This window comes from Thunnus thynnus, chromosome 5, assembly GCF_963924715.1.
Source record: "Thunnus thynnus chromosome 5, fThuThy2.1, whole genome shotgun sequence".
Taxonomy (NCBI): domain Eukaryota; kingdom Metazoa; phylum Chordata; class Actinopteri; order Scombriformes; family Scombridae; genus Thunnus; species Thunnus thynnus.
In genome coordinates this window covers 30545789-30558333 of record NC_089521.1, presented here as the reverse complement: position 1 = coordinate 30558333, position 12545 = coordinate 30545789, and the positions used below count along the sequence as shown (strand labels likewise).

Here is a 12545-nt window from a genome sequence, read left to right as displayed (position 1 = left end):
GGTCCAGTCCTCTGTGACGCGAGCTGTCAGGTGCCGAACATGTGACACTCTTTGGCTTGCAGGTTACCAGAGCCGTCAGCCAGAAGATCCGAGGTTTGCAGCACAGAGCCAGAGTAGTTCTCAGTCTTGGAAACACAGTTTTCGTCGATCCCATGGTATGTTTTCACCTTCAGTTTTCTCCTTATTCAGTCTGATGACAAATTTCCTCTCTGAATGAATAACAGATATCCAGGTTTCCAAGGTAGACTGTTCACAGTTTAAGTGTTCTCTAATCCAAAAGTAGCATCAATCTTATTTGTCTTTGTAATAAATAATACAAGTCTAATGTGATCTGTGTCGGGTGCAGTGGCCACCAGTAAACTTGGGTGTTTCCTGTTTCTGAAGGTCCGGGTGACACAGGTGCCAGGTATGAAAACTGTCATCAATGAATACAACGTGCAGTCTGAGATTTTGAGCACGGGGATGGGAGTAGGAAACCAGGAGCATCTGGACCTGCTGAGGGTTCTGTGTCAGGAAGGTGTGGCCGGCTGCAATAAGGAGGCTGGAAACATTTCAGGGTAAAGAAACACTCAACTGACCAAACTGTCCTTTAGTGATGTGAACGTGTCAGGATTTACCAGCCACCTTCACTAAATGATGAACGAAGCAGCGGCTGTTGTTGATTGTAGGTCGGGGGACGGTTCAGCGTCTCTGGAGGTCAGGATCAAAGCTGAGGAAGAAGTTCTGGCCGAAGCCTTCAGAGCAGCCGAGGTCAAGAAGCTCGCCGTTCCAGACCCTCCTCACCTCATGACATATGAGCCAGTATCATTACTGAACCAGTTCCTGGTCCCAGCACCACCAGCACCTGAAGTCCAAACGGTCTCAGTTTATGATCAGAAATCCCCATCAGATATCCAGACTGCAGACCAACAGACAAACATCCAGACTGCTGATCTGGGGTCAGCTGTGCAGATGATGAGGTTTAGATTTTTGTGCACTCTTTTTTTTGTGTATTTTAAATTAATAAATTAAATTAATTAATTGGAAAGAAAAACTTATCAGTGTTTGTCTGATTCGAGAACTAAACTGAAACTTTTTGATTTTGATACACAGTTCTGGAGACGGAGGTGAACTTTGTCCCACAACGAGCCTCAACTGCTGCCAAGATGGTAAAAATATTATTATTCTTTCTTTCTAACTTTTTAAAATCCTAATGCAGTCTAAATATAAAGTGTAGATAGACAGTGAGAATGAAGATCATTACATTTGAAAGATAGAGAAGTATTCATTTATAATGGATTTGAGTAAATATCAACTTCTAAATACAGCAAAGTGTAAACAAGAGCTTCTAGTTGAAAAAAACAGCAAATAACAGAATTTACTTTCCTGAATTTGCGAAACTTGATTTAGGAAAATAATCTACATTATAATTTTTGCCTTGATAGTCTCACCTGCAGACACACAGTAAATCATATAAGTGTGAATAAACTGTATGTGTGTTGTGTGTATTCAGGTGTCTCTGCATGTGATGATCAAACCAACAGTCAGCAGCTTATCAGCAGTAACGGCTCAGAGTGTGACGACTCTGCAAAAAGGTACAAGATCACTTATCTTTATTAAAACACAACAGCTCCTTCAAAGCTACTAAATCCACAGTAGACCATAAAAGTGGAACTTGAGTTGTTGAGTGTCTCTGAAACAGAACATTTTAATTTGAAGGGGAGGTTTATTTTGGAGCTCAACTCTAAATGTCTTTTATTTTCCCTCCACTTGTGTTTCAGTTTCCACCCTCAGGTCCGCTGGTACCAGACGTCCGACTCGGTGATTGTAACGGTGAAGCTGACGAACCCAGAGAGTCAGCACTGTGATTTCTACCCCGACAGAGTCGTTTACAGGTCTGTCAGGACCAGACCACCAATGATCGCTCACTTGCTTCACATCACATCCAACATTCAGTGGAGCTTTTTATCTAGAGCTCTTTACACCGGCGGGAGCGGATACATGTTTAGCATGGCGAGCCTTTGTGTGAATTAAGCACACAAACATGAGTTTACACCACCGGCCAGCAGGTGTCACATCAAACATAGTTCTGGTTTACAGTTTAATAATCAAGTATGAATAATGTATGTAGAAGCAGTTACTTTTCTTCGTGGGGACATCGGTCCTTGAAGTGTTTCTGTTATGTTGTTCTTCAATAATAGAGCTGTTTCACAGCTTAGGATTTAATCAAATGAATCTGTGACACCATGTGGCCCAAAATGTTAGTGCAATCAATCAAGAGTTTACTTTGAATTTATTCTGGCAGAACTGGTTATTACTGGTTAGTTCTGAATTTCTGTTACAGTTCTGCTACAGTAACAGTATGATTTTAACAACCTATAGACGTTTCTGTAAATACAATTTTGGTTTTTGAATAACTTTAGCTTGTAATAAAATGTTTTAAAAACATTTTTAGTGTCACATGATTATTATGTTATATAGGTGTATGATAATTATAAAACTCAATTACACAGCTGGTGGTTGTTGACATGATGCTATCTGCCAGACGTCAACATTTTACCTCTATAATTCTTTGTAATTACAACCTAATTTGTGATTCTGTAACGTTGTCTAACTTACTGTGTTGCTGCATTTACATTCTAGACCTCATAGTGTTAGCAAACAGAGGTTACTAGCTAACATTTTTATTGTAGAATTCAGTCAAACAGTCTTTTCAAACAATAACCAGCAATGCTGGTAGTGTGCCATTTTTTTCACCTGTAAACAAACTACAGAAGTCAAGAAATGAAGGTGCACTGGTAGTACTGGGGCAAAAGCCTCGGCCACCTGAACTTCAATGCCCGGTAGCGGTACCTCTGTCTTCATTGTGAGTTCGGACAAGCGCGCTTTGCTGTGTTCATTGGTGGGAAGCCGGTGAGGGATCACATCCTTAAAGCTGCACTCGCAACACTAAACTGGTTGATTAAGGCACCTACGCAGGTCTGAGGAAACGTAGTGGAGAAAGCAGTGGAAATATCTGCAGTACATAAACATTAGAAATTGGAGAAGAAAAAGGGTCCTCCAAATATTAAAAAAATGTAATTTAATCAATTACCAACTGGTGCTACAAGAGCTAAAATATTCTATTAAAAAAGCTATAAAGGTTCATGTTAAATAAATAGTTTGAGATTTAGGAAATTAGGCTCCTGTCAGTTGGATGACAAGATCAGCACCACACTCATGACTGTTTGGTAAAAATGAAGTTAAAGATTGCAGCCGGTTAGCTTAGCTTAGCATAAACTCTGAAAGTAGGGGTTTTTCTCCAAATGTAAAAACAAATCTGTCTATGAAGCACCTCCAAAGCTCACTAACATGTTACATCTCGTTTGTTTAATTGGTACAAAAACTAAATGTGGTTCTTACAGGGTTTATGTGTGGTACTATCTTACCTTACTACTTCTTACTATCGTCACTTTTGAAGACCTTACCACATGCCCTTGCAAGCTGTAATGGGTATTTTTCACAATTTAAAAAAAAAATTACGACAAATTGAACAATAATCAAAATCTTTAGTTTCAGCTCTACTTCATTTGTATTTCAGCACATGTACTGGGCTGGTGTTTGGGAACGTCTGGGGACAGACTGAGAAACCAAACCTAAATAAATGACACACAACTTTATACACAGGCCTCAGACCTGTTGCTCTGATTAGCTCGGTTCCCGACTGCCTGAGGACTTGAGGGAGGCCATCCTGAGGAGAGGTGAAGATGTGCCCGTGAGGAGAGTGGTACTTTACAGCCTGTGGATGTGTGGAAGGCAACCGCTTTGAATTTCATGACAGTAAGTTAAACAGCTCTGTGTAGTAAAGAATGAAATGCTTTCTCTCTGTTGGTTGCGTTCAGAGGCAGCGTGAACGGTCGAACCTACAGAGCAGACCTCCAGCTTCAGGCAAACGTCACCGCTGACCGCTGCTGCTGGGAAATGAAGTCCAACGAGCCAGTCCTCAAACTGGTCAAACAACAGCAGGGATACTGGGAGAGACTCCTCAGGAACAAGGTACTGATGTTACTTTTGTTCACAGCAGACCAACCATACAGTATGAAAATAATAGTTTTGACTAGTAAATGTATTTTGAGCTGCACCAAAATGAGGAACAAAAACAAAAAATCTACGATTAATCCTTTTTTTTTCTTTTCACAGAACATTTTTGTGAGTTACGACATGGACCACTTTGAAGAGGATGAAGACCAAAGAGCACCAAATGGTGAGAAACAAAGTCAAAGCTGAAAATAATGTGAAATATTGTCTTTGATACTTTCTGTAAACTGCTGCACTGAACTGATGTCTGTATTTTTTGTGTTTTTGTTCTTCAGGTCTGTGGTTTTTGGCGAACACAGGAGAAGATAACTGGTATGTGAACTCAGAGACCGGCAGTGACAGTGACTGAGGATTAAAGACTAACAAGAGTCTAGGGATAGAGGATGTTGTATGCTGTGATTTTGGGCTATATAAATAAAACTGATGTTTTTTTTCAGTCATCGCTAGCTCCAGTCAACTGTTTGAAGCAGAGAAATGTGCATGGTTTGTGTTCTTTGGGATTGTTATGTAAAATATGAAAAATTTCAGCTGCAGCGTGCGTCATTTAAAAGCTGTACTGTGCCGCTGTTGAAGCATTTAGGAGAAACACTGGTCTGATTATCTAGCCATGTTAAAAGGCGGAGCACTGTAGGACTTTATGAGTATACTTGATGACCCAAAGATCCACTATGGAGAAGAGAAATTTATTTAAAAAAATCTATATTTGGATAAACTCTTGTAAATGAAAAGTGTGTCGAGCAACTAAATTCAGAGAAAATGAGGGAAAAATCCAGAAAATGAATCCGTCATAAGACCTATGTATCCTTTGGTAGCATTAGAAGTTAAGAATTGAAATTTAAACAAATGCATGAAACTACTAGTCTTGTCTTTTAAGATGAAACACAAAATAAACTGTTTAAATGCTTCAAGACACCAAACGCTCTGCAGCCTTAAGGTAGTTGCAAGTTTGGTGTTTGCGACTGCTCATTCAGTCAGTGCTCTCTGGCACTATAGAGCTTTAACCAGCAGTAGGGCTGTGCGATATGACCAAAATCTCACATCCTGATATAGATAATTTCACATCCCAATAATGATACATATCACAATATAACACATTTTCTGTAAATTCAAATTCCCCCCCTCCCCTTCTGTCCATCTTTTGCGTGGATTAAATTACTCTTTTTGCATTTTTACTTGCGAAGCTTTTATTGCACTTACAGTAAGTGTTGTTGTCAACTTGAGTACTTCACCTGGTTCAGTGTCTCTCCTCTGCTCCGCTGTGTGCAGCACACACATGGACATAAATTAGGTAGATAACAAATAAACATATACCGTAGAAACATGGCGGTGCAACATGGCGGTCTCCGTGTAACATGGATGTACTATAAGAGCTGGATACCAGACTAAAAATGGCGCCCATTCAGTCCAATAAGAATTGCTCGGCTGGCGCATACGCCAAAAAAGTTTCTAGCTTCCGGGTTTGCTTCCGTGTTGTGCGACCTACTGAATATGCGTAGTAGTGTTTCCCCCGCTGGCCCTGCCTGTGAGTTCCCACTTGACCCATAGACTTTACATTTAGATGACGTCACAGATTTTAAATCACTTTTCTCGGCTTAAGAAAAGTTTTACAAATATAAAATCTCCATGGATCAAAAATTCATTATAGAAAAGTCATAATTGACATTGTTTGCAGTTTGAGGTGTCCTGTCAACAGTTTCACAGACGTCTATTTTACAATGGTGGTCTATGGGGAAAATGCTTTTTGGGCCACAGGGGGATTTTTCGCTGCAGTACTGCGAATGACCATTGGGAAAAAATTGGCTGCAAGATAGAGCAGCTGCGCCCTATCCAGCTCTTATTATACATCCATGCCATGGAAGAGGACCCGCTCTATAAAGGGCTCATTCTAAAGTAACGAAAACACAATTCTTATTTTCATGGGATTATACACTAATTACAACATACTTATGAATATTATATTCCATTTCTGCCAAGTCTGTTCTGCTAGATGCCACTAAATTCTACACACTGCACCTTTAAAAAGTGTAAATTTATTAGGCATATTAAGTTAAGTCAATTTTTCATTTGTATAGCCCAACATCACAAATGACAAATTTGCCTCAGTGGGCTTTACAATCTGTACAGCAATACAACATCCTCTGTACTTGACCCTCGATTCGAATAAGGAAAAATTCCTTAAAAAAAAAAACCCTTAAACAGGGAAAAAAATGGAAGAAACCTCAGGAAGAGCAACAGTCAGTCACGTGACCGTCTCCCTGCGTATTAAGCCTGCAGGGAATGAAGATAGATTTACGAGGCTAATTACTGTCCACTTTGCACATGTGATTTCCAAATGTTTAGTTCAACTACAAGACTTCTGAAGTAACTGTTTTACCTTATTTTTGAAATATCCAGCCTGTTATGGAATTATAGCGTTGAAACAAATTGAGCACAGTACATACTTTGATTTCTGAGATTACATTTGAAGAAATGATTTGAAATTATTTAGAGGAAATATGAAGGAATTTATTTTAAGATGCAGCTGAAAACTTGCCATTCTAAACTCTCAGTTTTGTAATTTGAATTATTATAGTTTTGTTGAAAGCGTTGTAACTTAATTGATGGTGAAACCTGGTTATCTGTAAAGTTTCACAGTAAAATGGTTTGTTTTCTGTTTGAGAAACTAGATTCTGCTCCCTGATGCTTGTTTTTTATGTCATAACACTTTGGTGATAAGTACAGGACTGTTTTATGTTGTGTAAATAGTTAATATTGTATTTACAGTCGTAGTACAATAGATTGCAAAAATATTCACCTCTATGAGTTTTGAAAAAATATTCCTGTACCACAAAAATAAATTTACCCAGCTGAGACACAAAAGAGTTATTTAATAAAATAATAATAATAATACATTTCTTTTTTACTGCACTTTAGATATTGCTTCAGCGTGTCTAGCTTATGTCTCCACTTTGTTGATGGAGAAATTGCTTTAATAAAGCCAGTCAAATCCTGCATAAAACGATAATGTGTTTTTCTATGACAGTCAGAGCAGATGGTCACACTGAGCCTGATTGCATCCTGCTACACAACACAAGAGCCACTGACTCTGAACAACAAGCCACATTAGCTTTCCTGCTAAAGTCTCCTTCTTATCTAACTTACTAACATGAACACACGTCTTGTCCTTCAGCTTGTTGAACGAGCCACCAAACAAACATTCACAAGGGAAAAGTGCACCACTAACATCAGTTAGCAGGCTACATAGCTAATTAGCTGCTCAGCTGCAGCACAGTAAACAGCATGTAAACATACCTGCAAATGTCACTTTGGACCCGTTAGATGCTGGTTTGGTTGTTGCTCCTCAAAATCCCTGTTGGGGACAAGCTGTCTGTCCATGACTTGTAGCTACAGCAGTTTGTTTACTTTGTCTCCGCTCTGTATGGTGTAACGGCCAAAATACACCGGGCATGGACATGGTGTGACACGTTTGCCGCAGCATGGCCGCAGCAGAGCTTGTCCATTATCATCAACAATTAATCATCCATGATCTACTTTGTCTAGATCTAGTTTATGAATTCAGTACCAGTTAATATAGCCTACGCTTTCAAACCCACTTCACTTGGCAAAACTCAATATGCATGCAGTGATGGAGACGGAGTCTGTGTAGCAGGTAGAAAACCCTGCTCCGCCCCGCCTATGTGACACATCACGTCCATGCCTGGTATATTTCAGCTGTAACACTGGTAGCTGCCAGCTAATGTCAATCAAACACAGACACCGACACACCACCCCAGCTAGCTGAGACCAAAAGGAGCTTTTCTGATATTTCCCCCAAAGGGTTTAAAGTTTTAATATACGTTACAAACTAAGCTAAACAGTCGGGCTACATAAACACCGCTTTCATTTTAGTAGCCTAACCAGCGCGCTGTGGTTGTGTAAAACATCCCGGCGGTGGATGGGAAACTGCGGGCAAAGCGGGTGGAAATATCGCTTTCCTACATGTGTATGCTCGTTGAACAGGTGGTTTGATAAAGTACTCTTATTGGCTTTTTACTCGTAAAGCTTTTATTGCACTTACAGTAATGAGAAAGTAAGAAGTCATCTTTCATTCCACCTGGTTTATAAGATTTCAAAACAAAAGTTACAAAGTTCTTTACATTAAAAGCATCAAACAAACATAGTTAAAAGATTTATAGTTACACAATAGAAATAATAACAAAAAGCAAACATCGGTTTAAAAAAGGGAATATAAGTAAAACCGGAGAGGACAAACACTCTGAAGTCACTTTAAAGTCATAAAAATGGAGTGGAAGTATAGTAACAAAAAGAGGGACTTTGGCACTAAAAAGACTGTAACGTTGAAAGATATCTACTTGATTTGACTCATTTGGACGCTGAAGCTTCAGATAAACTTTTAAATACATTTTTGCACAGAAGGAGGACTGGATTTTGTCAGATTTTGGACAGGAGAAATGATTATGGCAAAAACTGCGAACCCAAACTTACTAAATAGTCACTTTTAGGATTGATTTTAAACATTTTTTTCTTGACATAAACAGCATTACATGGTCGAGCCCATACTTAAAAAGGTTGTGCCTCTTTAAGGCTGAAACCTACAGATGATAGTGCTTTTTGCAGCCTCCAGAAAACTTCCAGAAAAAGCAAAAATCAGTGAACACATCTATAAAAAGCATCTTAAAACTCTTGTTTTCTCTGGCTTTATTCATTCTCTTGGTGGTGCAAGACTAAAAGTTCACAGGGTTGAATACTTTTGCAATCTATTGTGGTAGAAGTGTGACAGACTCGCCTTCATTTTGAGAGGTCGGTTGAGGTCGAGACCAAACTGTGGGTCAGAAGGACTAAAACAAAAGCCTGGCGTTACATTAAACACAAGTCCGATTTGATCTAACAGATGGTTTCATGGTTTCCTGTTTTTGTCTTTTATGTTATTTTCCAAATGTATAACTTGAACACAGCTGAGTGTGAATGTTACTTTGTTAATCCAATAAAAGAAGGCAGTTATTGGTTCAGTAATTTCACATACAGTATGTCTCCTCCACAGACAAGTTTTTCATTTTCTTCATCTAAAACACTGACGGAAAGTTAGTTGTTTTCAGTTTCTGTAAGGACATCTGGACTGACTCTGAACATGACACCAGTGTGGAGGTAAGTCTACTGTGACTTCAGTTTAACATCACCAAAGATAGTTTTACTGACTTTAAATCTTGACTTTTATCTTTTAACTGAATACTAGTTTTGTTGCTACTAAACATCTACTTACAAATGCAGTTAAAATGTTATTGCAAAAAGCAAGTTTCCTCCTCCTAGTGTCAAAAATTCCACATTAAATCCCCTTTGATTCAATGCTGTAAAACAATAAAACATGAAAACTTCCAAGAGGTGTGAATACTTTTCACAGGCACTATATAGCCGTGTGTCTATATATAATACATATAACACTGAGCGAGGCATTTTGTTTATTGAGTACTTTTATTTTTGTACTTTTGCAATACACAAGTAGTTGCAAAATTTACGTAAAGTCCCCCTCTGCTCAAAAATGTGTTTTTCTTCTTGTTCCTACAGTTGGATGTTTTGGATCCACTGTGCAGAATGATGTATGTGCAGAGATTGTTTTTAACATTCATGTGCTGAAAGTGAAAAATTTTCTCTTTGCTCATTAGTAATCTGATTTTTTGGGGCATGATTTGTGACATCACAACTACTTTGGAAGCCAATCCTGGTCCAATATTCAGCTTACACAAGTGCGATGTGGAAACTTGAAGCCTCCAGTGCACCAAACACTGAGAATGGCCTTTACAGTGAAGGAGGAGACATCTGGTGTCCATCAGTTAAACTTCTGAAATGAAATATATTAACATATTCATAGATTTTGGATTTTTTTTGAAGGAGAAAGTAGATTCCATATTAAGGATTTTTAAATTGATAATTATACTTTTTTTGTAGAAAAAACATTATTGTTCCAAACATTATTCCACATTTTATATGTCTTAATACATGTCTAGAAGGGATCTTTAACATAAGATTTTAAATGCAGGACCTTTACTTGTAATGGAGTATTTCTTAACTGTGGTATTTCAACTTTTACTTAAGTTAAAAGTGTCAATACTCCTTCCATAGAAAGTGTCAAAGAGTTCCCCTTAAAGGAGGGGTTCACAATTTTTCAAGTGTGTCTCAAACCAACAGTCAGGAGCCCAAATGAACAGTGAAACCTGTTTTTCTTGCTGTAATCATTCCTCCTGTTCATACTGACCATTAGAAGATCCCTTCATAATGCACTTAGAATGGAAGTAATGGGGGACAAAATCCACAGTCCTCCTGTGCAAAAATGTATTTAAAAGTTTATCTGAAGCTAATATGAAGTTTCAGCATCCAAATGAGTCAAATCAAGTAGATATCTTTCAACGTTACAGTCTTTTTAGTGCCAAAGTCCCTCTTTTTGTTACTATACTTCCACCGCAGCTCAACAGGGAAACACTGTCTGAGGAAACACAAAGAGGGAATTCGATGCTAAAAAGATATCATAAAGATATCATACAGAACCTTAAAATAGTTAAAAGTTGAATAGAGCAACTCTGATAATTATTTAATTAAAGCAGACTGAGCTCTAAATGAAAGCCAAAAGCCCTCTGCTTTTAAAAATCTTGACTTTTCCAAAGCAATTAAGAGCTGCATGACTTAAATTCAGGTTTAAGAGTAACCAATAGGAGTGTCTTCTTTTCAATTTAAATTTTGCTGCAGCCAATAGGAACCTCTTACTTTAATCTAGACTTTAAACTATCCAAAAACCATCTTCTCCCCTTAATCTAATAATAATAATCTTTATTTATGTAAAGTGTTGATTCAAAGTGCTTTACAAAAAAACACATAAACACATAAAATGCAGATAGTTAAAACTAAGTTAAAACCATAAAACTGTAATTGAATCACTCTGCCACGCTGATCTCATCAGACCAGTCATTCCAGAGTTTAGGAGCTCTGACAGCAAAGGCTCCTTCACCTTCGTGTTGGTGATCTTGAATCTTGAATCTTGTGATACCTTGCTAGTATCAGTATATTGTGCAACACTAGGTGCTAGCACATGTTGGGGTTGAGGGCAATGAGGTGGCAGATAGGGTAGCTAGGGCAAGTTTAGGCAGGTATAGGGTAGATGTGCAGGTACCATTTGGCAGGATGGAGCGCCAAACCATCAATGACAGCAAGAGGGATACAGACAGCAGAGAGAGAAACAACATCCAACCATCAGTTAAACCTGGCAGTAGAGTGAACATGCCTCGGAAAGATGAGATCAAATTGACATGGCTAAAGCTGGTATATTGTGGATTAGCAAGTGCTAGTGGGGAAGCACAAAGACAGCAATTGGGGAGTCCTGGAGTCTGTACTACATGTCTTGATACATTGCCTGCTCAATGACAGGGAAAAGAGGGTTTTATGCATTGAATTAGGCAAACTGGGGATTTAAAAAAATACCTTAGAAGACTGCTGGGTGTTTCAAAAAGAGAGAGCTAGGAAAGTAGTACACTTAAAACCATTGATCTATATCACAAGATATACAGTAGGTCTCAGAGGGCAAAAGTAGCAATGACGTTATTACACCAGCGGGGGGCAGCAAAGCGCTAACCAGTGGTTGGTCTGCCGGAAAAAAAGGAGACGAAGAAGTCGCCAGCTGATCGCAGCAAACAGCTTCTGACAGGCGGCTGCGGGTGTTTGTCTCTGCCATGCCAAAGCCTGGATGACCTGCGGGACTCACTGATAACAGGTAAAACACTCATCTTACTGTAATATCGCTTCTGTTGTCCGATGTGAGATGTCTAACCGGTCATGCTAACATGTTAGCCAGCTAACGTTAGATATCCTAATACCAACCTAGCAGCGCTAATAGCAGCTATCAGGCTGCGCTTTATATTCTTGTTGTTTGTAGCTAACGTTATCGTACGCTAATTATAAAACGTCCGGTCCCCAGTTTTGATTGTCTGAGTCACGTTAGAGACACCCCAATATCTGAATTCACAAATGTGACCAAACTGCTGTTGGCTAGCAGTTAATTTAGCTAAATAAGTCCAAAAATTCTTCCTTCCACCTGCGAGGTGCGGCTGGGAGGAAGCTAGCGTTATAACTGCTTTATTAATCAGAGTTTATTGCTTATCCTAAATACCAACCTTAACGGGGATGTCACGCCAATTTCCGTCCACTAAATGTAGAATTCAACGTTGAGAAATGTGTTTAAGAACACGTTATACATATTTCAAATCGCAGTTCCTTCAATATAAAACGACTTAATAACAAAGACAATTGGTTCGCCTCCACTTCCACTCAGTGTCATTGTGGATGGAGGGATGGGGCTGCATAAAAGACAAAAAAAATTGAGTTTTACTTAATTTAACGTCCAGCTAGGATGATTATTTGTTTGCCGAATGTATCAGAAGACAGAAAAGATTCACCAGATTGCACATGGCCTGTTGTGTGTGGTTTGTAATTACGTCAATAAGCAA

At 38.8% G+C, this 12545-nt stretch overlaps 2 protein-coding genes across 5 annotated transcripts in view; both read left to right on the top strand.

Moving 5' to 3' along the window:
• tdrd12 (tudor domain containing 12) overlaps positions 1-9065 on the top strand; it is a 28035-nt gene extending 18970 nt beyond the window's left edge. For 2 of the 4 annotated variants that reach the window (XM_067590682.1, XM_067590681.1), the window contains exons 29-37: positions 63-155; positions 385-557; positions 669-959; positions 1093-1148; positions 1493-1574; positions 1761-1874; positions 3861-4014; positions 4159-4222; positions 4332-9065. In XM_067590682.1, coding sequence (XP_067446783.1) covers positions 63-155; positions 385-557; positions 669-959; positions 1093-1148; positions 1493-1574; positions 1761-1874; positions 3861-4014; positions 4159-4222; positions 4332-4405 — 1101 coding nt within the window. In that variant the 3' untranslated portion in view covers positions 4406-9065. Of the gene's footprint in view, positions 1-62; positions 156-384; positions 558-668; positions 960-1092; positions 1149-1492; positions 1575-1760; positions 2428-3860; positions 4015-4158; positions 4223-4331 lie in introns of those variants that run through there. The other 2 variants (XM_067590683.1, XM_067590685.1) reach the window with 2 other exon arrangements.
• Positions 9066-11669: 2604 nt separating this feature from the next.
• The window catches only part of ankrd27 (ankyrin repeat domain 27 (VPS9 domain)), a 43103-nt gene continuing 42227 nt past the window's right edge, over positions 11670-12545 (top strand). Inside the window, exon 1 of the mRNA XM_067590673.1 lies at positions 11670-11812. The gene's annotated coding sequence lies outside the window, so the exon portion shown is untranslated. The remainder of the gene's footprint in view (positions 11813-12545) is intronic.